Source organism: Triturus cristatus, chromosome 6, assembly GCF_964204655.1.
Source record: "Triturus cristatus chromosome 6, aTriCri1.1, whole genome shotgun sequence".
Taxonomy (NCBI): Eukaryota; Metazoa; Chordata; class Amphibia; order Caudata; family Salamandridae; genus Triturus; species Triturus cristatus.
In genome coordinates this window covers 392,760,735-392,786,546 of record NC_140589.1, presented here as the reverse complement: position 1 = coordinate 392,786,546, position 25,812 = coordinate 392,760,735, and the positions used below count along the sequence as shown (strand labels likewise).

Genomic DNA, 25,812 nt, shown 5'->3' with positions numbered 1-25,812 from the left:
TATAATCCTGAATAATGTTTTAGGTGCAATTTTCGCAAAAAGTGTCACGTGGCATTAATAAAGTGCATATACTGGCTTCGTTTTAGAAATAATGTGCAAATTGAGCAATAATAATAAGTGTTACACAGAAAGAACAATTGATTTCCTTACAACAATACATTTCAATATATACGATGCAAATGTGTTGTAAGAAAGAACATCTTCTCACTGACAAGGGCGCACTTAATATACGATGAAACACGCTGGTTTCTTCATCAGTTTTCTTTTTTATTCAAGATTTTTTAAAACTCCAAATGATAAGTTTCAAAGCTTTGTCAGTTCATATTAACAATCATATTCATCGTTCATTTCCAATGAAGTGAAAATAAATTTTCATGACAACCTTGGATGTCCACCCAATGCATTTCGGGTCAAGTAGAAGTCTGACCCTTCTTCAGGGGTCTAAAAGTAAATGAGACAGGACCATTAGCTTCACTCAAGCATACAGTCTAATACATGTCAATTAATCATGAATTTTAAATGCATGTAACCACAGTTTAAATTACATTACACATGATCGTTAACTCTTAAGGTCAAAACCACAGAAAAAAGTTTAACCGTTTAAAAATACTAAATAATGCCTAGTGGCTGCAAAAAATATTTTTTTTAAAAATGAAAGCAAAAACAGACGACATTGGAGGTACAACAACCTACAACTGGTAAGGAAACATCAGTGAAAATGGTAGTGTCAACTATACTCAGCGAGATTATAACTAACAAGGTGTAGAGTAAAGAAACAAAATCTAAAACACTAGAAACAATCACTAAATAAACTTACTCAGGACAAAGAAAGGTCTCTGCAGCTGTTGGAGTTACACACTCGGCGTGTAGCGTTCATGCCGAGATAAGTGGCTAGTTAAATTGAGCTGGATAGGTCTATTTATATCACATGGTGCAGAGATGAAAGTTACGCTGTCATTGGCTCACGAAGTGAACCAGTGAAAATAGGGGGCTATGTGTAGACCAATGGTTACGCGCACAAAATGTAAAGCTGTCATTGGCTCCCAAACGAACCAATGAAAATAAAAAAGCTGTGAGTGAACCAATCGTTACACGCACATAAGGTAAAGTAGAAACAACGATAAAAAATAGTACTGGGAATTCTGTGCTTCCATAAAAAGTGTATGTGTGAAAAGTGTACAATAAAGTTGCACATACGATAAAGAAAAATTATCAAACAGAGTTAACAGATCCATGTTAGTAAAAAACATAATATAAGGACCAAAGGGGGCCCATTACCAATGCTGAATAATGAAAATTCAAATTATAAAAAACACATATATTCAATACAATCGTTTTTTATAATTTGAATTTTCATTATTCAGCATTGGTAATGGGCCCCCTTTGGTCCTTATATTATGTTTTTTACTAACATGGATCTGTTAACTCTGTTTGATAATTTTTCTTTATCGTATGTGCAACTTTATTGTACACTTTTCACACATACACTTTTTGTGGGAGCACAGAATTCCCAGTACTATTTTTTATCGTTGTTTCTACTTTACCTTATGTGCGTGTAACGATTGGTTCACTCACAGCTTTTTTATTTTCATTGGTTCGTTTGGGAGCCAATGACAGCTTTACATTTTGTGCGCGTAACCATTGGTCTACACATAGCCCCCTATTTTCACTGGTTCACTTCGTGAGCCAGTGACAGCGTAACTTTCATCTCTGCACCATGTGATATAAATAGACCTATCCAGCACAATTTAACTAGCCACTTATCTCGGCATGAACGTTACACGCCGAGTGTGTAACTCCAACAGCTGCAGAGACCTTTCTTTGTCCTGAGTAAGTTTATTAAGTGATTGTTTCTAGTGTTTTAGATTTTGTTTCTTTACTCTACACCTTGTTAGTTATAATCTCGCTGAGTATAGTTGGAACTACCATTTTCACTGATGTTTCCTTACCAGTTGTAGGTTGTTGTACCTCCAATGTCGTCTGTTTTTGCTTTCATTTAAAAAAAAAAAAATTTTTGCAGCCACTAGGCATTCTTTAGTATTTTTAAACGGTTAAACTTTTTTCTGTGGTTTTGACCTTAAGAGTTAACGATCATGTGTAATGTAATTTAAACTGTGGTTACATGCATTTAAAATTCATGATTAATTGACATGTATTAGACTGTATGCTTGAGTGAAGCTAATGGTCCTGTCTCATTTACTTTTAGACCCCTGAAGAAGGGTCAGACTTCTACTTGATCCGAAATGCATTGGGTGGACATCTAAGGTTGTCATGAAAATTTATTTTCACTTCATTGGAAATGAACGATGAATATGATTGATAATATGAACTGACAAAGCTTTGAAACTTATCATTTGGAGTTTTAAAAAATCTTGAATAAAAAAGAAAACTGATGAAGAAACCAGCGTGTTTCATCGTATATTAAGTGCGCCCTTGTCAGTGAGAAGATGTTCTTTCTTACAACACATTTGCATTGATAAAGACACGCCGGGACTTCGTGTTTCACAAGGTGCGCCGAAACTACACAGTTAAACCGTCCATATACCTCTGAGTGCACGGGGATCACACAGTTCTAATATATACGATGCGACATAAAAACAAATATCTGCATCTCCTAAAGATGATAAAAGCTTCATTGCCAATTTAGTGGAACGAACATTATGTTTTAAAAATATAGGTTTCAGATAAAATTTCCTATAAAAGTAATAAAATTTACAGAACATAAGGACGTGGCAACAACTTTGTCTAGAAATATTGTCACATGGGCATACGGAATTAGATCTAATTTTCATATGCGGAAATGACACCAGATGATGAACAATTCCTAACCTAAGACGTGTTAAAACAAAGCGATGGGAATTGCGTGTCACTGTAGTTAGATATGCCTGAAAACCTTTATTTAGGTTTAAGTCATAATAAAAAACCGAGGTTGGTGAATTCTTAATCAACCTCTCTCGAGCCTCCCTTTTATATAGTAAAAACCTTGTTTTTAACTCTTTCCTAGTTATTGATGCTACAAACTCAGGGTCCAGAAAAATATTGCGTTCAAATAAAAGGTTATACCAATAATAAATATATTTAAGCCATGGTATACGCAAAGAATGATCCAGCCTCAGGCAGTCTTTAATAATAGTTTGTGTAAATTGTGTTTCGCTTTTGGACCAAATAGAACGCCAGAGTGTCAAAGGGCGTAATGCTGCTAGATCCGAAATATATTCAATTCCTACTTCCTCATGAATTAATATTGTTGATGCTGAGGGGGGAACGCACAATAAACGTTTGAGAAACTTATTTTCATCATGCTGGAGTCTTTTAGCACATTGATGGCCCCACACTCCTGCCCCATATAATGCGGATGAGACACACCTCGCATTATAAATGGCCATCATTTCTTTTATTCTTCTGTCCCCTAGTTTGGCTGAAAATCTAAAAATGCTATTCGTATTCCTACTCATCTTGAGGCTCATATTATCATGTTCGTTTGTCCAATTCCCATCCCCTGCAAATGTTATTCCGAGGTAACAGAACGATTGGACAGATTGCATCTTGGCCTTTTCTATGTAGAAGGTACTAGCTGACTTAGCTTTCCTTCCACAAGTCATCACAAAGGTCTTGGATTTGTTAATAACAAGTTTCCTACACTATAAATTTTACAAACTTGTCAATAAGATGCTGCAATCCGATCTGTGTGCGAGATAGCAAGACGGCATCGTCCGCATATAACAGAATTGGGACTGTCCTCCCATCTATAAGGGGGGCATCTGATGAAATCTCACTTAGGGTAGAGTCGACTTGATTAATAAATAAAGAAAATAAAAAAGGCGCCAGGACACAACCCTGTCGGATGCCTCTCGCAACCTTGAAAAAAGGGGTGCATTCACCAGACAGTCCATAACGGACTTTGCATGACAACATCGAATAGAGTCTTGCTAAAAAATGTACAATTTCCTTAGGTGCACCTAGATCAAGTAAAATTTGCCACAAAATAGTGTGATCTTCAAGATCAAAGGCACTACTCAGATCCGCGAAACAGAGGAACAGGTTGCCCTCCCTGACAGTTGTACATTTATTAATAAGAAGGTCAAGGTTGACGCACTGCTCCAGAGTCCCCAGGCCTTTTCTGAACCCGTACTGTGCCTTTGATAAAATTGCATTCTCTTTGGCCCATGCTTCCAACCTTTTTAACATGATTCTACTCATAATTTTGATCGAGGAATCTAGTAGGGAAATGGGGCGGTAATTGCATGCCTCTGATTTAGATCCTTTTTTGTAAAGGGGAATAATTAGAGATTGGCCCCATGATGTCGGAAGCTGTCCCTCTGCCGTTGCATTGAAAAATCTCATTAAGATGGGTGCCCAGAGAATTATTTCAGTTTTGTATAAGTCCACCGGAACCCCATCCGGGCCCGGGGCTTTACCTCCTTTACTGTATATTAAGCCCTCATATACCTCATCCATACTTATATGCAGTGCTAGTGGTGGCCATAAGGAGTCAATATTCTGAATTGAATCTAGACCTAGCGTTTCCGGATGAAAAATATTTTTAAAATGTTCGGTCCATGAATTACAGTCTATAAACGAAGTCATTTCCGGCACACTATCATTCTTTAACAAGCATTTGCAATGCAATAGGTCTCGCATTTACGTGAGTTTGAGCTATTGACATTGCAAATGACAATGCATATATCTGTTTTTAAAACTTAAATAAAAGGCAGTCATTTGCAATGTCAATAGCTCAAACTCGCGTAAATGCGAGACCTATTGCATTGCAAATGCTTGTTTTTTGTTAGGCACGGGGAGATTAAGTGATTTGCCCAGAATCACAGGATATTCAGGGTCATTACCGAGACTCGAACCCAGGTCCGAGGTCGAGCGCCCTAGCCGTTAGGCCAACTCCTCTCAACCAAAAAGTTTGAGCAGCTTGTAGGCTGTATCCATTGCAAATTTGTTACTACCAGGAGCCCAAATGTGGAAGCCTCTAGGAGGGACATTTTAATATCAGAAGCCTTGAGGGCTTTATTTATCCCTTGACGTAATTCACGTGATAGGAGGAGGACGTAAAGCGAAAGACACAAGCATTTTAGCTATAACAGAGGGTCTCCCTCTAAATCAGGGAGGGGTGGCAAAGCAAATTTGCTGCAAACTATTTCGGTTTCCTGGCACACAAATCCTGCAGCGTTGATCTGAAGTGGGGTTTAAGTTCTGCCTATACGCATTCATGTTTTTATTTGTGTGCGCGAATCTGCAGAAGATGTATCTGCTAAAAGAACTGCTCAGCATCTCCCCCCCCCCCCCCCCCCCCCCCCGCCCGCCCCCCCCACAATCCTTCCCGCGACCCCCCTCGTTGTCATTGGCCTCCGGTGAACCTTTGACCAGCGTGCCTTCTAGGGCAGTAAAGCCATATACTTCTGTTTCTAAACCCTGCCATTTGTTCCTGCCCCCCTTGGCAAGGATGTTGAGGGGGATGGGGTTGAAGAGGGGGTGGGGTTAAAGGGGGGGGGGGCACATCTCCCATAGGAGGGTAAGCTAGAAGTTTCCACACACATGGGGTCTTTGATAGCCACAGGGCGGAAGGGGGAGGGTTTATGAAGTGCAACTATTTTGGGTGAACATGAATATGACTTTGAAGTCTCGTACGTTTTTTAAAATTATTTATTTTTAGTGGGCTAGCACTTAACGTTCTTATCTGATAAAAACTGTAGCTTTCCATCTATTAAGCGCCTTGTGTCAAGCACCAGGGAGGGGATGTGGTCCGTCCGCTAGACTGCCGACTTTGGTGCTGGAAACCAGGGTTCGAGCCTCGGGGTCGCGTCCACATCCTGTGATCCTGGGCAAATCACTTAATCTCCCCGCGCCTGAATGTGTAATGTAAATACGGTGCGAGTGTAAAGCGCTCCAATACCTTCGGGTCGAGTTCGCGCTATATAGATATGCAAAAAAAAAACATCACCACTATTCACTGAGCTACACATTAAGATAGTTTCAAAAGTTACAAAAGAAAAGAAGGTTAATTAAAGATAATCGGGGATATCGCTGCAAATGACGTGGCATCTCTGCCGAAAGAGTGCACCCCCAACTCCACACCCTTCGTCAGCACCGCTGGCTGCATGGCTACTGATATAATAGAAAGACTACGATGCAATAACATTTGTACACTAAAAGGAATTGACAGGTCTATCTTAAACTGTGACCAGTTACCATTTGTCCATGAGCAGGTATTTCGAATTAAAAATGAAAATATTATTAAATAGATTCAGGCAATGGTAAAGAGGGAGAGATGTGGTCTGACGGCTAAAGCTGCCAACTTTGATGCTGGAAACCAAGGTTCGAGCCTCTGGGTCACGTCCAAATCCTGTGATTCTGGGCAATTCACTTAATCTCTCCTGCCTACCAAAAAAAACAAGCCAGGGCTCAAGCCACACAACAGGCTTGTCTCTGGCAACGGCTTCTTTGGGCGACTTTGCAAAGTGAGAATTTTGAGCCCATGGTAAAACTGAAACTACAAGTACCAGAATGCAACAGTTGGTTAAGAAGCTTGGACTCTCTAATGGTGTCAAGCATAGCTTTTGTATGTTCGTGAGATCTATTTTCTACTTATGGGCGGTCTGCCAAGGCGGGCTTCTCCTTTCGCTTATAAGGTAAAGGGAAATGAGTTCAACAGAAGTCCATTTACAGAGTATTACGGACTGTTCCCAAAGCGTCTTTTCCCCACTGGGCCTCTAGTTAAGCAGTCGAGACAGGACGTGTTTGTTTTGGTCTTAGAAGTATTTTTCATCCGTGCACACAGCTCTGCGTGCAGCAATAATCAATGCAGAAAACAAGCCAGATATCCAGAAAGGGCAGCTGCCGAGAGAAAATGCTGGCTTTAGAATTAGCATAAGAAGGAGCAAGGGGATTTGCTGAATTCTGTCAAATGGTGTGATCCTGAGCAAATGTCTCGATCGTTCCTCGTGTCTTTCTCAAATTTAGAATGCTTAGAGTTTGAGAGGAGGATAAGTGTTTCATAAAAAGCTGATCATTTGATCAAAAAAACACTTCTTGGAAAGTGTCAAAGTGGCGAAAGATGCGAAATTGATGGCCCGGTATTAAGAGAATTTGCAGAACTCTCATGTTTCCCATGTCAATGCATGAGTACCTCACGCAAGCCTGGTATGTTACTTTGTATTCTGGGAGTCGTCCTGCTTTTACAATGGAATAACGGGACTACCCCCCCAGAATGCAGATCTCTCGGGTAGAGGATGTGGCGTTAGGACCGGAGCTGCTGACTTTTGAAATGTGGAACCATGTTCGAGGATTCTGGGCAAATCATTAAATCTCCCAGTGCCTATAAAAATGTGAATTTGTGTCATGCAAATGGTGCTTGTGTAAAGCGTTCCAATACCTCTGGATCGAGTTCGCGCTTTATAAAAAATGCAAAGCAAAATCCTGGCCTTGATGTGCTGCTCACACATGGGCCAGGGAAATTTGAGAGCTATGTTTGTCAATGGAATTAATTAGTTAAATTAAACCAGCCCGGCGGAGCGTGGCGCACACGCTTGGCGGGGGAGCGCATTCCAGGCGGGGGAGCGGACCCTTTGATGTAGGATGCCAAACGGATTGCATGGCGGCACGATGCGCGTGATTGTGCGCGTGCTCGCCATGCAATCCGCTTTTCGGAGCACTTTTGGGACCCCTTACAATAGTCTCGCTTTGCGATCGCTTACACGATAGCAAGGCGAGACCTAAAAAGGGACTATTTATAGTCTCCCAATACAATTTGCAATTATTTGTAGCTGCAGCTAGATTAAGATTATTCCAAGCCTCTTCTTGGAGATCTCTTTTCCTGATAGCGAGTGTTGTTTTATAATTTCCACGTAGAGTTTTAATAAGGATAGTATTCTGGGGTTTGGTGCTTAGGGCTTGTTTTAATTCATGCAAAGCCCAAGTACAACTTTTGTCAAACCAACCTATGCTTACTATCTTTTTACGGCTGCTTCTTTTAGTAAATAGACTTTCTATTTTTTCACTTATCCTAAGAAAGCTAATAAAAACGGGATTTAAATTAACTTCTTCTCTGAGACAGTAATCTATCTCCGTACTACATTTCCTTACCACCTCCTTATGCATTTTTTTGTGGATCAATCCCAGCCCATTTGATTCTCATGCCATTTGGTCTTAAGGGTTCAATATTATTAATGCAGTCTGTTTCCGCTGTATGTTTGTTTCCCCAACACAATAGCAAAATAGATATACTATTGTGATCACTTCGCGCTTGCTCATTGACCCATAGATTCGAATAGTCAGTATTACTAGGAATCAAAATATGATCAATATATGTGTTGGCGTTCCTCCCTGTAAAAGTTCGGCAGTTTTCATTATCCTTGTTCTTGGTACAGCTAAGTAATTCTAAATCTAGCTTTGCTATCATATTGTTCAGGGCAGTGCCATAGCTGCAATGAGGGAAATGTAAATGATCAGCAACTTCAACTTTGCCAGTCTCCCTTCTAAAGCCACATGTATTACTCCTAGCCAACGGACACAAACTAATATTAAAATCGCCTGCCCAAAGGAGGATTGTCTGCTTACGTGATAACGCCAAGATCCTTTCAATTTCGTTTATAAGTGGGACTAAAATGTTTCCTCTATTGTTATTAAAAACGTTATTATAATAGTTGACCAATAATAAATCTTTACCTTTGATAAATTCTAAACGCAGCACCGGACTATAAAGATCCACTGAGGTACAACTTTTAATTTTACAATTGACCAATTTATTTGATAATAACAATAGAAGGCCAACCTTAGCCCTATCGGCTGAGGAGTTAACGGCATTTAGCCAATGGGAGGTATAGCCCTCTATAAAAATGGGCTCCTTACACCAAGTTTCCTGGAGGCAGATAATATTATGACCTGCATTAATGAAGCCCCCCCCAGAATGGTGTATCCAATTTTCTATGAAGGCCTGCTATATTCCAAGTCACTACACTGTTTCCAGTAACTATACCTGTATTAACAACTACAGGTTCAATATTGTGGGGAAGTATTGGTATTTATACATGGGAGATCATATGCTGAGTTTTCAGATTAATTAATGGTGGTTTCGCTCCCACTCTCTTTATTAAAGAAGCTCCATCATCCTCAGCGATATTAAATACGCTAGAATTAAACAATCCAGTTACTCCCTAAGGTGAATCATGAGGTAGCTGGGTATCGTGTCCCAATTGCTCTTTACCTACATCCAATGGGACATCCTTCGTGGCCCCTATGGTGACATTGATCTTATTTATACCCATTAACGGTTTATGTCAGTCGTTATCCTCTAGTGATTCAAATGCCTGGAATCTATTATAAGTTGGTATTGCGAAGTAAGGACGAGGCCTCTGCAAAGTTGTCAAATTATTTGTAACCTGGTTAAAATTACCATAATGACCAGGTACCAATAGATGTCTATAAAAATACCCTTGAGGTAAAAGGATTGTATTAGATTCCCGTGCTGATGGTGATGGGGCATTAGTATGAGTACTTTGAGCCCATGAGCAGGATTTGAAAATTATAATGATGCAGTCCCCCTCAAAATATTTCCTGAGGGGGCCCACCCATCCCACCCAAAATATTTCCTGAGGGATCCCACCCTTTGTGTTAGAATAATCTGATTTGCACCCTCCATTGGAAAGTTACAGTTATTGGACAGCCAATGTAGGGTTTTATTTTTGAGCAGGTCGTGATTTTCAACTTGGCCTTGCTTTAATTTGTGGACATTAGCGAGTACCGCAACATAAGCACTACATTCCGGAGGTAAATTAATAAAGGCCGGGATCTGACTAGTGTTAGTTATCATTAAATCGTTATTTTCTTTACTAGCCTGTTCTGCTGATGCATATCTCTCATTTAACTGTGAGCCCTGATTTCTAGGAATTAATGTTTTCCTTCCTGAGGATGGACGGGGGCGCCCAGTCTGAGCAACACGTGTATGATGTTTATCAGATGATTTTCCTGGGGGGACGCTACTGGGACTTAACACCACAGGATTAGTCATGATTGGGTTCCATTATGTTCCACATTATTACCCTCTTCTACATTATTTACCTCTATGCTTGTTCTTTTTTCCTTATTCGGCCGAAAACCAATTTTATCTAAATTCCCGCTTAGTTTGTTGACCTCCCTAGCCAGATTGTCCACTTTTTCATGTAGGGGCCTGATCAACTCAGTTAATTTATCAAAGACTGCTTCAAGACTTAGTGGTATATCAGGATTTTGTTTAGCCCTTGTTCGAGTGGTAACCATATTCCCTGCTATGATAATTTTGTTATCCCTTTTCGCCTTCACATGACTCTGCTCTGTTGTTTTCATTCATAAACTTTTTGTTTTGGGCATGGGGGGGTGATCACAGAATAGAACTACCCTCCATGTCAGACAATCTAGATGTGTTGCAAGAATGAGTAATATCATTATTATTAGTACCTTCTAATGCAATTGGGGCCAAAACCGCTTCAGTAGCAGGGCTCATTGATCTACTTATATTGTCCTGGTCTGCCTGTAGTACACTTGAACCCATGGACAGACGCCTTTCAGTGCGATCGATTTCTTGCGTAACAGCACTAACTGCTTTTACCAGATATGTGTCGATCGTATTGCACGCATTTCCTTCTAATACTTTGACACGGCGTCTTGCCACGGCCAGGTGATATCCAGCAACTCCCCCTACCGTACGTCACCCAATATCAAAGTTTGTTGGTGCACAGCTTGTTTGGGGGGTGCCCCGCCCTGCCTCATCCGGCCTAAGACGGTCCCGCCCTTGTCCCGGGCTTCTCCCGGCGCGTCCTGCGCGCGTCTCGCCGGACGAGGTTCCAGGCAGACCTTTATGCGCCTCCTGGCGCTTGCAGATGATGTGCACAGCGACCTCACAGCAGACAGGGATGATGGGAATTCCAGTCCGGTAAGGCAGAGCAAAGCCCGGCCAGTGGAGACAGCTGAGCAAAGCCCGGCCCGGGATTCTGCTGAGGCAGGAAACAACCAAGAATGGAGGCTCGATGAAGAGAGTCCCGGCCAAACAAGCGGCGGAGCTAAGCCCGGCCGACAGTTCAGCCCCCAGCAAAGAAGAGATTCACAGGGGACTCGGCCCCAGGCGGACCTTCATGTGCCTCCTGGCGCTTGCAGATGATGTGCACAGCGACCTCACAGCAGACAGGGATGATGGGAATTGCAGTCCGGTAAGGCGGAGCAAAGCCCGGCCAATGGAGACAGCGGAGCAAAGCCCGACCCGGGATTCTGCTGAGGCAGGAAACGACCAAGAATGGAGGCTCGATGAAGAGAGTCCCGGCCAAACAAGCGGCGGAGCTAAGCCCGGCCGACAGTTCAGCCCCCAGCAAAGAAGAGATTCACATTGATAATCAAATTACCCACCAGGGTCCCACCCCCGCCCCACTCCCAGAGTCCCCGCCAAGCAGTCCGAATTTTAAAATCGCTAATCGCATTCTACAGAAACCTGGTCTAGGTGCACTCCCTGATAGTCTGCCCACCGTTTCCATATTTTGAAATGTTTTGGGGGGCATACCCTAGCATTGAAGATAGGTTTCTCAAGGCCCATACAAAAGTCTAGGCTATTCTTCCAAGCGGCCACTGCAGGGGGCCTCGGAGCCTTCCACGCCCTCGCTATGTCCCTCTTTGCCAATGTGAGACCTAACCGTAATAGGTGACATTTATAGACGTTGCCTCCTATCCCCTCTAGGACATGTAATAGTGCTAGTTTCGGCGAGCGGGGAAGATCCTAGCCCAAAACCTCCGATAAGCTAGTAAAGACCCCCTCCAAAACCAATCCAGAGAGAGACACTGCCAGACCGTATGCATCAGCGTACCCTCCTCCCTGTGACATCTGAGACACCTCAGGGAGGCAACCAAACCTGCCCTCCACAACCGCATTCACGTGTAATAGACCCTATGCAAATATTTAAACTAAAGTAGACGCACCGCTATGGCCGCCCCGTGCGGGGCCGCCAGGGCCTCCACCCAATCCTCCTCCTACAAGGGTCCCAAATCCCCCTCCCAATCCTCCCGGAGTTTCTGCAGTGTGGAGGAGCAGTGAATAACCAGAATTTGATATATTCTGGATATCTTGCGGTCCTGGAGTTCCCCCATAAAGACTTTTGCCTCCAGGGGGCTGAACTCAGGCACTGACTCTAGCCCCTCTAGACTGGGCGACAAGGCGTGCCGAAACTGAAGGTATTTGAAAAATTGGGACCGTGGCCTATGGAACTCCGTCTGAAGGTCCTGGAACGATTTCAGTGTCAGACCCTTCATAACATCTCCCAAGACCGAGATCCCTATGAGATCCCACCCTCTGAAACCTTGCAAGGCAGCTAATTGCGGAAAGCGCCCATTATCCCAAAGGGGTGGTCTCCTGCGTCAACTTTTTCCACCACTCCATTCTACGCAGTGCCTGCCTCCAAACCTGGAACACAACCTTTGTTGCCGGGGGCAATGGCCCCTGCAGTGGTACAGAGTACAATACTGCATGCAGCGAGTGATCACCCATGAGTCACCTTTCCACCGCGTATGCGGGGTCCTCTCGATTGCCATACCACCATTCGTTCAGTATAAGTAGGTGAGAAGCTTGATAATAGGACAGGATATCGGACGACGCTAGTCCTTCACTATAGGTAGATAAAAAGCACGTCCGCTGGGCCACACGCACCTTGCCCCCCTCCCACAAGAATTGCCCGAGGGCCACGTTGACTTGCCGGAACCAAAAGCAGGGATCGGATACGGGTGGTTCTGCAACTGATAGAGGAGACTAGGGAGGGCCACCATCTTGAATATGGCGGATCTGCCATAGATGGTCAATGGCATACGGGACCAGGTCTTAATATCATCGCGTACTTGCTCCCAAACCGGAACCAGATAATGCTCCCAGGCGACTGCAGGCATATGTGTTATAAAAACACCCAAGTATTTCAGTCCTCCCGTCACCAACTGGATCGACGATGCCCAGCCACCTGGATCACTTACTTTGCATTTTTACTCTTGAAATCACAATGTACAAACCAAGAGTCTTAAGGCGGCATCAGCAGTATAAGGCAATGTGTTTTTTGTGTCTCACCACGAATCTGTCTACATTTATGGATGATGCCCAGTACTTTCTATTTCATCTAAGTGCGAGCCCATCAACTATATGGCAAGATAAAATACAGAAGGCAAATTGTGAAAAAGCTTCAGCGGCAGAACTATTCTCTTAGATAACTAACATTTTGCTCTTACACTTGCTGTCACTTAAAAGGCACACACTTTATCTACTCTGAACATTGGGAGATCATCTGTTCCCAAAAGGGGGATAAGATGCTCAGCTCCTCCATTCAGTTCATGAGCTTGACTTTTTGGTTCCTGAAATGAGCCGTTAACTACATGAAAAGGAAGGAGTTTACTAAGATATTAGAAGTAGGTGGTTTATATGCATTACTCCTCAGAATAGAAAGTGAACCCTCTACGTTAACCTATGTTTTGTTTCTTATTTGGATTATTCAGGCATTAAAAAGGAAAGTTTATTACAGAAAATGTTTATTTATTATTCTTTAGGAACTTGTTACGACCAAAATGTACACATTTCAGTGATGACGATATAGGAAAAAAAATAAATCAGTTCACACAGAGGTCTCAAAACAGGTATACTGTATCACATTTGTATCATCTTTGACAAACTTAAAAATATAAACACTATCTTGCTACTAATAATATTTGATAAAACATAGTTATCTTCAGTTCACCGAAGACCTTAATTAAACATTGCCTCTTTTAGCACTTAGCTACCAGCCACTGTACAGTACTGAACTCCGTAGATTGCAAAACTTTGCTTCTTTTTTTATATTATAGACTTCGACCACCTTAGTTTAAATGAAACAACCAAGCAGTATTTTATTTCTAACTTTGCACATGCAATGAAGTGTGACATTCAGAAACAGATTTCCCCTTGACGTCAGGGCTCTAGTAGTTTTCAAGCGAATTCCTCTCCCACCCTCCTTTGTGTAATGTTTTCAGGGTTGTTCCCCATCCACAGCAGGAAATGCAAGATATTAGGTCGTACTCAAAAGTTCTCTTTGACTCTTTAGGAATTTAGTTTGAGTGTCTGTGGTGCTGCCGCACCATTAGCCACTAGTCCCTCAGGACCCATTTGGCCCAATTCATGTCTTACCCACTCTCGCAGCACGGAAATGACCAGCGGTGCAGTGGGTGCCTTCAGTGCACACCCACAAGTTCTGCTCAGTATGAAGAAGTTGAGCTGCTTGCGTCCCACACAGCAGCTACCGGCAACGCAGGCTCTATCTCCTAAGCGGTGCTTCTGGAGGTCCCTAAGATGTCTCCCTACTCGTGAAGATGTGGTAAGTTGGACCCAGCGAGGATACAACGTCGTCCATGGCATCTCCAGCAATCCTCCGCTGTCGGGGCAGTTCACTCACAGTATGGGTCTTACCATTGGGTCATAGCCTGTCTCTTCTTTGGACGGTGGCCAGACTCCTTTGGCAATGCTACATGCTGACAAGCGCCTGGCCCAGATGGCCGGCAATGCCACATCGTATCTGTGCGTATATCGAAGTAACTGGGGGTAGGGAAGTACACCGCAAGCCGTCTACAACCCTTCCAGGCCGGCCGCGTCTAGAGGGCATTCGGCTGTATCACCTAGAGCAGTATCTGATGCAAGCGATATCGAGCATTAATAAACAACACAAAATATAAATAACCGTCGGCTCTACCCGTGAACATAATGTAATGAAGTGTATCTATGCTGCTGGAGTACCATGAGCTACACCGTGCAACAGTATTTCGTAATGCCCCGTACTCTTCAGTGTGCTAAATGTGCGGGCTCAGATCGAAGGCAGTGGTTGGGGATATCGCTGGTGGTCCCGATGTGGGCATGGCAATATCCGTGGCAGCGACATTTTCCAGCAGGTAAGCTTGCAGGGGCCCCCATATGTCTTTTGGGCGAGATGAAGGGGGCTGGAGATCCGCATATACCTGCAGCTGTTCTTGACAATAAGTAAGATCACGGATCCAGTCCTTGAACTTCGGCGCCCGCCCTCTGCCCCACCTACAAGCGATTCTTTGTTTAGCTAACAGTAACGCCAGTGAGGTGTATCTGCGCATTTTGGCAGCCAGGGCTTCCGTGTAACCGAGCAGGGCAGTAAGGGGGTCTGCAGGATGTGTAGTCCTGTCATAAGGTTTAACGCAGCAAGGACCTCAGCCCAGTAGCGCTGTATAGAAGGGCAGTCCCTGGCCAAGTGTCGAAAATCCGCCCCCTCCTCCCCACATCTGTCACACCGATCGTTATCCCGGATTTTCAATCTGTACATCCGCGCTGGCGTGTAGTAGAACCTATGGATAAACTTGTAGTGTATAATTCTAAGCCTGCTGCTAGCAGATATTTCTCCCGTCTGTTTACAGCAGTAGAGCCACTGTTTGTCCGTGATGGGTTGGCCTAATTTGGCTTCCCAGAGGCTACGGGCCAGTGGCGGGGCATATTCCCTGTTGGTTTGGACATTGCTGTATAAGAGTGAGAGCACGTGCGCAGGGGTATCCTGCTGGAGTAGAGCATGCAGCGCGGTCCTCACTGGCGGTTCATGGGGGAAGGCAGGCGTAGCAGCCTTCACGCACTGTCGGAGCCCGATATAGTAAAAGCGGTCTAAGGGGGTGGGATTTACAGCTCCAAAACATGTCACTAGTGCGGAACTTACCGCCGGTGTATAGCTATCCCCAGGTATGGAGAGCCTCCCTCCTATGTGACCGGGAGGTCCTGCCGTCCAGAGAGAGGCAGGAGTGGGGAGTACAGAATCGTGCATCGGGTTGCCTTAGCTAGATCGTGCCACACACTGACTGTGCATTGGACAGTGGTATTCGAAAGGTGTCTAGGCACCCCAGGAGTGCTAAGATATGCGGCACTAGGGGCAGGCCTCATGTAGCCGTCTTCTATTGCCAAGTGAGGCATAAAAGGGGGGTGGTGTCATCCAGTAGGCAGCGTAGTGTGCCTGGGCACAGCTATAATACAGCTCAACGTCCGGCACAGAGAATCCTCCCGCCCAGAAGGGTCGCGTGATGATGTCCCATTTTAGCCTGGCCTGCTTCCCGCCCCCACAAGAGGCGGAGGAGTTGGGTCTTAATAGCAGAGAAAAAGTGGCGGCTAGGGGCATACGGAATATTAATGAACAAGTAAAGGAGTTTAGGTAGTATGACCATTTTGATGAGTGCTGCCCTGCCAGCCATGGAGAGGGGCAGCGCAATCCATCGCGCAATTTTATCTGTAATGGAGTCTAGCAGCCGCCCATAATTTTCTCTCATGAGCTCCTCTGGAGATAGTGACTCCAAGGTATGTGAGGGTGCCCTCGCACCATCTAAGGGGGTAATCAGGGACAAACCGCTGAGTGGAATCAGTAAGGGGGAATATGTGCGATTTGTTCCAATTTAAATTGACTCCTGACAATCGCCCGAACAATATGAAGATCCGCAAGATAGGGTTCAAACTGACGCTTGGGTGACGCAAGTATAGAGTGAGATCGTCCGCATACAGCGAGATGAGGATCTGCCTCTCCGGGTAAATGATGGCATGCTCTCTATAATGTTGTCTTATTTTCGCAGTAAGGGGTTCTATGGCCAGGGCGAAGAGCACCGGGGAAAGGGGACATCCCTGTCTGGTGCCCTTTGCCAATGGAAAGGAAGACTAGCGCAGGCCATTAATCGACACAGTTGCACGGAGCCCTGTGTATAGTAAGTTAATCCATGCCAAGAACGGGGCAGGGAAGCCCATGCGCAGCAAGACAAAGGACAAATAGTCCCATTCCAGGGAGTCAAATGCCTTGGTGGCATCAAGGAAGATGGCAGCCGCGTCTTCTTCAGGATTCATGTCATGGAGCAGCGCAAACAAAGTACGCAAGTTATGAGCAGTGCTTCTGTTCGGGATAAACCTGGATTGGTCGGGGACTAGCACCGGTATCAGGCCTGATGCGGTTGGCAACGAGTTTCGCGAGGATTTTAGCATCTACATTTATAAGGGAGAGGGGCCTATATGAGTCTAGTTGCTTAGGGTCTTTGCCAGGTTTGGAAATGATGAGTGCCTCCCGCATTGTACGGGGTAAGATGCCAGTTTCTCGGGCTTCTTCAAACACGTGTCGTAGTATGGGGATGATTAAGTGTCGATACAGTTTATAAAACTCGGCCGGTAGGCCATCTGGTTCCGGGGCTTCGCCAGATGTTAATTGCATAATAGAGGCTATAATCTCCTCGTCTTCGTGATGCGCCAAGAGGTACTCTCTCTAGCCAGTGCCCAGCCAGGCTATGGCAGTGTCCTCGAAAAATAATTCAAAATCTGTTGGGTACTGGCGCTGGGTAGTGTAGAGCGTTATGTAGAATTGTTTAAAGACAGCGAATATCTCTGCGGAGCTTCTATGTAGGAGACCGTCCTCATCCTCCACTTCCAAGACCGTGTTAGTGAAACGCGGAGGCCGGATAGAGGATGCCAGCGCTTGCCCCGATCTCTCCCCCTCACCATATTGCCGGGCCATGTGATATTTCCCCCGGAATTTACATTCCGGTTCAGTCGTTTTGTGGTACTCAATGAGTAATTTGCGCAGATGCGCCTGCACCGCCGGAGAGGATGTAGTCTGGAACTCAGACTCTGTACGCTTTATATCTAATTCTAACCAATGGAGCGTGTTCCGGATATCTTCTAATACCCCTCCGCTCTTCGCTATGCATATGCCCCGCATGGTCACTTTGAAAGCTTCCCATAGGGTCGAGTACTGAGATACAGAACCGGTGTTGCAAAGGAAGAAGTCCAATATTTCTTGCTTGAGTTCAGCTTTGAAGACCGGATCAAGGAGCGATTGTGGGTTAAGACACCAGGAAAGATATGGGGACCCTTCTTGAGGCGGGGCGAGAGTCAGTACCACAGGAGAGTGGTCGGAGTATGTACGAGGCAAATACGATACATGCGAGGTCCATGCCGCAAGGCCCCTGTCCATCAGCCAATAGTCGATGCGTGACCAGGAAGCGTGAACTGAGGAGTAGCATGAACCCTGGCGCGTCTGCGGGTGTCGAGTTCTCCATGGGTACGTAAGGGCATTCTCTTCTACCAAGGTTTGAAGGGCTAGTTGTGCGGCTGTGTAATGTTGCGGGTGCGATCTGTGCAGTCGGGGGTTAAGAGTAACGTTGAAGTCACCTCCCCATATCAAGTGTGTGGTATCTATATCCTGTTCCTTCCCCCAAAGTACCCGAAAAAACTCTGAGTCATCCGAATTAGGCCCATAGCACAACACCATAGTAATGGACTGCTCAAATAGTCTCCCCTACGTTATGTTATATCTGCCCTGTGGATCGGCATATGCTCCAATGGGGGTGTACGGGAGCGTACGTTTCACTAGAATGGAGGTGCCCCGCGAGTAGGAGGAGTAGCACGAGAATCCTCTAGAGTTGGCCCACCGCGGTGCAAACCCCGGGGGTGTACTGGGGGTAAAGTGTGTTTCCTGCAGCATTGCGCAATGAACATTATGCCTATCTAAGTAGGCGAGGATATGTTGTGCATTGCGTATGAATCCCTTTGATTTTTTTCAGGAAACATGCTTTTTTAAATTGCCACTTGTTGACACATAATATTGCATGATGTATGAATACTACCTTGCTATGTGAGCATCATTTTGCATTGAAACAAAAAGAGAACTATATAAAGGCAATGGTGCCTTCAGTAAAGCTGCACTCTTACTTCTAAGTGAAACGAGCATTGGCAAAGCCAATATGTCTGGTCTATATGAGAGCTCTTGGCTTTGCCAGTGTCTTTAAGCCACTGTTAGATCTGTTGTCATCCTTAGGGTGCTCTTCTCCCAACTTTTTTCCTGCTTACCTCCACTTTTTGCTTTATCTTGTTTTGGGCTTAAGCACCTTACCACTGCTCGCCCGTGCTAAAGTGCATGTTCTTCTCCCCTAAACATGGTGACAGTGGCGTATACCTGATTGGCATATTTAGTTTACTTTATAAGTCTCTTGTACAGTGGTATACCATTTACCCAGGGCATGTAGTTTATATGCTACTAGTGGGGCTGCAGCACTGGTTGTACGACCCACACAAGTGGCCTTTTATATATGTCTCAGGCCTTCCATTGCAAGGCCTTTGTGTGCAGTTTACTGTCACTTCGCTTTTGAAACCACTTGGCAACTCTTAAACCCGCCCCCTTTTATTTCACATAAGTCACCCCGAAGGTAGGCCCTAGGTAGCCCTAAGGGCAGGTTTCTGTTTAAGTAATAGGCAGAACAAATACTTTTAAGTTTTACTTTGGCAGCCAGGGACCTCAGTGCTGCACTACCTGATGTAGTCACTGTATGTAAGTGACACAACAGTTGCCCACCTCTTGCGGCCAATTTTTTTCCACATTAGAGTGATAATGGAGACCAATGTAAATAGGGCAACCAGGTCCTCTGTTGAAGTATGTTCTTTCTTTTTTTATTTGTTCTTCATTTCATACAAAGGCAGAGAAGTGCGCAGCCACTTTGTTTCACCAACATATGGCTTCTTCAGGGCTCTATTCTCCTGTGTGTTCCATCTGTGTTCGTTTTTTACTGAGATGAAACGTGGGTGTCAATTATTTTGTTGGCATATTTGCTGAATTGTAGAGACCTATTTCTGTCGTGGACAGAAACCACTGTTCTCTGAGTCCGTGTATATACCGGCTTTTACATCTTTACTCGCGATGATCGTGTTTCACAAGCACTGCGAGGTATATAATCGGACTCAGCTAACAGTGATTTCTGCCTACCATATGTTGGCAAAACGAGTTGGATACGCACTTCTCTGCCTATGTGCGAAATAATGCACGAATAAAAAAAAGAACATACTCCGACGGAGGACCTTGTTGCCTTTCTTACATTGATCTCGATTATCACTCTGTCTTAAAAAAAATCCGGTCTCGATTATCACTGTGCCTTAAAAAAATTGTTTTAGTTGCCTTTAACTTTTTGTGCAGCCACTTAAGTTTTACATGTCCTGCTAGTGACATAGTGACAAACAGCTACATTTATATTCACTACTTTGAGGCCTACTCCTCTCATAGGCTAACATTGGGAATTTCTTAAAACACCTTTAAGCTGCAATTCCTGATGGGAAAGGAGTAGCTGCATCCTGTTTTATATCTTTGAAATGGTAATGAGGAATTCTCTTAAGTAGTTAAGTTGGATTTCACATTACGGTTTTAGAAATACCACGTTTAAAAAATTGACATTTCTCTGCTCTTACTGCTGTGTGTGCGCCTTGCAGCCTGTCTTCAATAAATGTCTGGGCTGCGTGACAGCTACACTTTGTACATTCTCTCACAAACACAGGAAGGATGGGTGTGGCAGAGAACTCAACTGTATTCATCTGCATTCTGATAGCTCTTCCTCGGCAATAGGAAGGAGACTGAGCTGACACTTGCAGCTGAATAGGCAGTGTCCTATGTCCCACACACAGAGCTGATTACCCCCCGCCTATAGCCTGGCAGTCAGGACTGGGATGAAAGGGAACCTGTGCCTTTCAAGGCCTGCTTTGAAGTCACTACAAGGATTGCCACTCTGCTTGACTGACTGTTCTGAAGGAACTGCTTCTCTGCTTTGCTGAGCTGCCCTGCTGCCTGCTGATCTGTGTCCCGCTGAGGACAAAGATTGTATCCATCTCACTTGAACCCAGAGTGACTCCAAGGGCTTGCTGGTTTGCCCCCTGTTCTGAAGTCTTAGGGTCATCAAAGACTTCCTACAACACTGCTGCTCCTGGACTTTGTCATCTGTGAGTCCTCCCTTGCTTGAGGTGGCAATTCAGTCCTGAGCCTCCAAAGTGGGTTTTGCAACTATTTTTGCTTCAAAATTGACAGTGACAACTTTGCGCCATTGTAACCAATGCATTGCCCTCCAGTTCTAACAGCCACATTGTACAGCAGCCTGGCTGCTTTTCAACATGGCTAAATGTTAGTGGTGTGGCGCAGGTTGGACTCAGACTCATCTCAAACCTCATTCTACTACTCTCTCCAATGCACTAACCAATTTCTCACCCTATACATCTTTCAATATATCCTCTACCTCCCCTCTCTGACTCAACCCAAAATCCATTCTACTACTATGATTCCCAAAATATCAATTTCTAGACTCTTCCCTCCTCTATTCCTTTGCATCATCTCATACCTCTTTTATTATTCAGATCTCCCAAACAAGCCTTTCTAAACCCTTCCCTCTTACTCTTTCCCATCCACCTCCCCTTTACTCATCCCAAACCTCCTACTATTGCTATGAGCTAAAAAACAATCCAACTAACAGACTAACATGTCCACCGCTCAAATTCATTTCATTTCTCCCTATACTAATTCACCACTAATCCCTTTTGGGTTCCAGAGTCTCGTGCTACTCGCCGAAAAAGTGATTTGATGCCTCATCGGGAGAAGTAAGCGCTATATAAATGCAATTATAATATTCCACAACTTAGGCCTCTGTGCCTCTCAGCATATCGCAATCAACCATTAACGTCTCTTTCTCAGGTTGTTGAGTCACACAGTGCTCTCGTATAGAGTTTGTGATATCTGTGTCTAGGTGATGAGCAGCCTTATTTACTCAATTTCCACGTACCACTTCTTGTTAATGTGAGAGGGAGGATAGGTAACGGTTGAGTCCCTTCGGAATATAATCTATTGTATTCACTCTTGTGCAGCAAGAAAAATGTTGTTTGATGGGGTGATGGGTGTTCAGTCTTTGTTTTTATTTGATCAAATGTCTCCTTTATGTTTGTTTAAGTCGGATCACTCTCGGGGGGAGAATACAATATTGTGTGTATTTCTTTCTGTAGTGGAGAATAGACAGTGCTGCAACGTCTACATATGAAATAGGAAGCCCTCCTGATTATCGAGGTGATGCCTGCATGAGGAAACATGGCATTATCATGAATCATATTGCCCGGCAGGTACTGTATCCTATTTTGCTTTTATCATCTTAGTTGTGAAATTTGTTTTGTATTGCAGTGGATTATAGACAGTGGTGCTGTTTCTGACTGGAATATAGGATGCTCCCCTGATGTAAGGGCACTAAGCTGTCTAAGAAGGCATGGGATGGAGACTACCCATAAAGCACGGCAGGTATATGACGGCAAATTCAAATACAATTCTTTGCTCCAGAATTTTTTATGCTCTTTACCCGCAATGTGTTTGTGCACAGAACTGTCTCTAACATCGGTAAAACCAAGTAAAGAAACTTAATCTATGCATATTCCATATAATTGTGCTCCCTGAATTGGATTACGCAACTTTAACAGGTATTTTCATGAAAACGTTTCAGTCAGAAAAATAGTAAAATCTGAACTGTTACACATTCATAACAGCAGTTGGACTCTGAATCTAAAATACTTACTTAGCAAATGCTTTTGGTAATTCCTGTTTGCTTTCTACCTTTTAAAGATGAATCTGTTGAACAATTAGGTATTGGCTATTGCATAAAGTATTCCTTTAATGCATCGGTTCTTCAAAGCTAAATTAAGTTATAGTTCAGTAGCAAGTCTCCATTTTCTATTTTTTTGAGGTTTTGATTCAGATTGTAATTGGCGTCCTTTAAAGCAATATTAATCCGAGAATCAGCTTAATTTCACGTTAAGGTTTTTCATGCAAAGCATTTGATTTGTGGCTTTAGTTGACTGAAATATGAGACCATGTATTAAACACTTCATTGACTTTCGCCCACTTTTCTAAAGATTACAAAGTGCCACTGATATTTCAACTATTTTTAATCAATTTTTATTTCTCCGTTTTTCATAAGATAAGCACTGCACAGTGACAAATGGGCACCTCAAAAAAAGCCTAGGCTCTACATTTTATTTCATATTCAAATGTACGAAATATAATTTCCCTTACACTATGTTCTCCCTATGCTTGTGTTGTCATGACCCCTACCTGAACGTGATGTGTATCACAAAGTTTTCAGCATCTGTGAAGATTGGCCCTATTTATAAATGCACAGCTTAACAATACGTGTATACCCCTTGTATGTAAGGCATTTTTCTCTGTATGAGCATATAAAAAATGGAGCATGGCCGTAGCAAAGGGACAGGGCAAGGCGAGTAGGGCTTTGGAAACCCTGCTCTGCTTAAACAGCCCTAACCTGCCCTCAAATAAAGTGTTTATTTTTTATTTTTTTTTAAATCATCTAGAGACCCCTCTCACGTGCTGGGGAAGTTTAAATAGAGCCTCACTGGCCCTTTTTACCGGGACTCCGTAAAATGAGGGTTGAAACAGTGTGTCACACGACTGGTTTGAGTTGACAGACTTTGTGTATTGATCAATATTTTAGGTGTAGCACAGTCTTGATTGTGTGATTCTGCATGAACCTATGGTAATAATTCTGCCCAACTAAGCTGCTCAGTTGTTTATAGAAGTGATATAAAAATGTGGCTTATGAAGATACCTCCCAGGCTGCGGCAATCTCTTCCATTTATCATTCGGCTTCCCCCAACCCTGTGTCTGGAATAACTTGCTAAAGACCTCTCCATTTGCTTGATTATAGGAAACCCTCAGAAATGTTACTTTGGTTTTAGCATTGAATAGTGGTTTACACAGAATTATAAATAACTGTGTGCTGTAGATACACATGGTTTGCATATTCCAGACATCTTGTGTTGGGTCTGGATGTTTGCAAGTTTTTTTTCTTTGCAGAAGTCTTTTTCAGTCAGGAGGTAAGGTGACTCCTCCTTTCGGTGATCGTGCGCATGGGCATCAAATCCATTGTTAGATTGTTTTCTTTCCGCCATCGGGATTGGACATGGTTTGTGGTGCTCCGGTTTGAGACCGTTCTTCGGGATCCCCTCGGTGCGCAAACCACTGTACCCTCATCGGTATTGTTTGGTACGCATCCCCTTATTTCTGCGTGTCAAAAAAATAAGAAAACTCTCATCTTCGATCTAGCCGTGTCGGTGGACTTTCACTCCATCAAAATCATCCAGTCTTCTGCCGATGGAACAGACTCCGCTTCACTTCTGTCCTCGGTGCCACTTCAAGTTTCCGCGCACCGACCTGCATAAAGTCTGTAATGTGTGCCTCTCACCAAAGCACAAAGAAGAAGATTTCGATGCTTGACGATCATTCTGATCGAAAATGACTTTGCAGGACCGTCGACGTAAAGACATGCAGCAGCAGAACATCGACTACACACCGGATAACTTTGGGGAAGATACCAAACAGGAGGAAATGGAAGCGCCAGCAGCAAAAGATGAAGCCTTCTCTATCCAAGAATTGGATTCAGAACTGGAGATTGAGTTAGAATCAAAAACGTTCCGGTGGGACAGGGTGCCGCGAGTAACAAAGCCTCTTTATCCACCAAAATCATTTCCACCAAAGAAAAGGCTTCTACGCCACCACTGCCTTTGGGACTGGGTCGGCACCGAGAGACTGCCACTAACACTCCGCCTTCAGGCTCAGCACCGAAACAGCATATCAAGCCTTCCGGCTTGGGCTTGAGTCGAGATAAAACATCCTCAGAACCAAAACCTTCGACTCCAAAAACATTTTAGCACCAAAAGATACCCTTCAAAAACCTCTCGAACTTATCCTGGAACTTATGAAGGAAAAACTGGACCCTAAACAAAAGAACATTTTACTTTAATCCAGACACTGGACTTATTTTGGCCAAGGATGCAATACCTTCCAAAATGAATTCTGTTCCAGAGGATACAAGCTGCAAAATTCCACTACAAAGGGAGGACATAGCTACAAGTCCTTTATACCATATCCCTCAGTCCCCTCCACCACTTGCACCGTTACCAGGCTCAGACCCCTTACATATCACACCACAGGGCTCTCCTCATACACAGCCTGATATAGATGAGGGGGATGACCATAGTCCACCACCAATAGACCCATAGAATTATTACAATATTGACCAACCTATGGATAATGACCCTGATTTATACCCTGCAGAACCATCACCTCCTGATGACAACGCAGCATACCAGGAGTTAATCTCAAAGGCAGCATTATACCATGGAATTATAATATACAAGGAAACCATAATAGAGGATTTTCTATTTGAAACATTAGGTTCTACACATAGGACAACTCAAAGTTTGCCCATGCTAAAAGGCATGATGAGACATGCTGATGATATTTTTAAAGACCCTGTACGTGCCGTATATAAAAACCTACGTTCGATTATATGAAAGGAAAAAAAAAAGAAAAATACAATTCTCCACCATCTGCCTTTTTAGATTACCTAGTGGTATCCAATGCTTGAAATAGAGCAAATTCTCAATCTACAGCAGATGCTAATGTAGGACAAGCAGTGCTAAAAACATTTTTTCAAACAACTGCAACACCCATTGGTTAGCCACCGCTTTGGGAGAATACTGCTATACAATCTGTGCAAAGCATGTGCATCTACAGCACACATGCAGCAAACTGATTGTTACTTGCCCTGTAAGCATCTGTTCTTGGCATTTAGAGCTGTGCCCTCCCTCCTCCCCGGACACCTATGGTTGTTGCAGTTCTTATTATTCACATTGCATATGCATGGACATCTCGGTACTACACTCACTTACTCCATTCTCACACTCTTGCGTTAAAACAAGCTAACGATGGAGTTGATGGTCATGTGCACTATCGCTGAAAGGATGAGTCACCTTACCTTGTAACTGGAAAAGACTTCTTCGAAGAAAAACAACTTGCAAACATCCGAACCCAACACTAGATGGCAGGAGTATGCAAAGCATGTGAATCTACTGCTTTATTTGCCAAGAACAGATGCTTACAGGGTTAGTAACATAATCCTTCTTATTAAACAAAACTAAAAAATCAACTTATTCAAAGGAAT

The 25,812-nt window shown here is 43.8% G+C and overlaps 1 protein-coding gene across 2 annotated transcripts in view; it reads left to right on the top strand.

Annotated features, from left to right (window-relative positions):
- ACP1 (acid phosphatase 1) overlaps positions 1-25,812 on the top strand; it is an 85,634-nt gene that overhangs the window by 26,577 nt on the left and 33,245 nt on the right. The window contains exon 3 of one of the 2 annotated variants that reach the window (XM_085610795.1): positions 21,984-22,097. In XM_085610795.1, coding sequence (XP_085466921.1) covers positions 21,984-22,097 — 114 coding nt within the window. Of the gene's footprint in view, positions 1-21,811; positions 21,926-21,983; positions 22,098-25,812 lie in introns of both variants that reach the window. The other variant, XM_085610794.1, reaches the window with a different exon arrangement.